The sequence below is a fragment of the Corvus brachyrhynchos genome, unplaced genomic scaffold, assembly GCF_000691975.1.
Source record: "Corvus brachyrhynchos isolate BGI_N302 unplaced genomic scaffold, ASM69197v1 scaffold56, whole genome shotgun sequence".
NCBI lineage: Eukaryota > Metazoa > Chordata > Aves > Passeriformes > Corvidae > Corvus > Corvus brachyrhynchos.
This window is the reverse complement of record NW_008238664.1, coordinates 6,532,852-6,534,353: the sequence shown is the minus strand read 5'-3', so window position 1 is coordinate 6,534,353 and position 1,502 is coordinate 6,532,852. Positions and strand designations below refer to the sequence as shown.

The 1,502-nt window shown below is 57.3% G+C and overlaps 1 protein-coding gene across 1 annotated transcript in view; it reads right to left on the bottom strand.

The window, feature by feature from the left end:
- SERHL2 (serine hydrolase-like 2) overlaps positions 1–1,478 on the bottom strand; it is an 8,788-nt gene extending 7,310 nt beyond the window's left edge. The window contains exons 1-2 of the mRNA XM_017737743.1: positions 622–1,478; positions 3–248 (exon numbers count right to left, since the gene is read on the bottom strand). Coding sequence (XP_017593232.1) covers positions 3–171 — 169 coding nt within the window. The 5' untranslated portion in view covers positions 172–248; positions 622–1,478. The remainder of the gene's footprint in view (positions 1–2; positions 249–621) is intronic.
- Positions 1,479–1,502: the final 24 nt, after the last annotated feature.

Genomic DNA, 1,502 nt, shown 5'->3' with positions numbered 1-1,502 from the left:
ACATCCTGATGAGCCAGACCTACCTCTGGGGAGCAGTGGAATAAGCTTGTCAAAGGTGTTGGCATTGTCCAACCAGCCATGCAAACACAGCACAGGGTGTCCCTCCGAGGGTCCCCAGGCCTTGGCTGCCACATGTCCCCAGGGCACAGGGAATTTCAATTCCGAGAACATGCCCAAAATAGGGTGATGTCCTTGGAGAGTGACGTGCTTGGAGTAGGTCCCAGGGGTCTTGTTAATGGTCTAAAGCTCTGAAAAGAGTAATACAGGTCTTTAGTAACTCACCAGCCTCCTGTGGTCTTAATTAGCAGCTTGCTGATTTATAGCTCCCCATTCAACATCCCAAGCTGCCGTTCCTGACTGCCTGTTTGGGGAATCCTCCTCCCAGCACGTACTAGCTATGCTCCTAGGAAGAAATAAGCTCTCACTACACAGGATTTATTTCTGTCTCTGCAGCAGCTGCAACACAACCAGAAGGCACAGGAGATCTGGCAAGAGGGAACCATGCAGAACTCCCCCAGCTAGCTGCAGTCAGCCAGGCACCTGTCCTGGACCAAAAAGACAGTTTGGGGAATAAGGATGTTGCCTCCAGCATTAGACTGTTACCACCTTGTCCTCCTTTACCTTGGTGCTTCTCTTTTGCACCACGGGTTGGCACATTCACGAGAGCAGCTGGCTCCATGCTGCGTAGCAGGTCACTGCTGCCACCTGCCTGCGCACCCCTCAGGGCCGGGGAGCTTCCATGGGATATGGGTCCACAACCTGCCAGGCACTTGCTCGACCTCAAACCATCTCATCTACCTGACAGTCACTGACCCTTGCTCAAGTCCCAGCTCCTGAGTGAAACCCAGTCTCTGGGGACCCTCCAATGGTGGTTTAAACATCTCCCTTTTACCCCCAAGCCATGGGCAACCTGACTACCCCTATCCCCATGTCTCTCATGTTGTATCCCCTTCCAGGTGACTCATCTTGCGTACCTGCTCCCTTAAGTAGCCCTCTGAGACCGTACAGCAATTAAATGACTCTACAACAAGTCTTTCATGAGCCCATACCTCTCTAAGGTGTGAGGAAAGAGGGGGTAGGCTGCTGTTAGGGCCCTGATGGTCCCAATCAGCCAAGCCTGGGGTTCCCCATAAGTGTGTTTAAGCTCGGCCCAGGACCAGCCGCAGCTGTGCTGCAGGAGTGCCGGCCTCCATCAGCGACGCCCTCGCCCCAGGAGCCGTGGCCCTGCCTGCTGATCACGGGGCTGTGTCTGACCCGAGCTGCCCTCGCCGGGCCAGATCCCGGCAACCAACCGTGGGCTGACTTTCCGGTGTGACCATGACCTGCCCTTTCCTGACGGCCTGGGCTCCTGGCAGAGCCTGATGGCTCTACCCGAGCAGTCCTGCCTGGGCCCAGCGGGGCTCCAGCCCTGGGATCCCCCCGGCCCCGGGGTGAGGCCTCCCTGGGCGGGCAGGAGGCGCTGCTACACTTGGGCCTTCGCCTCTGGGCGCCCTGGAGCGTCT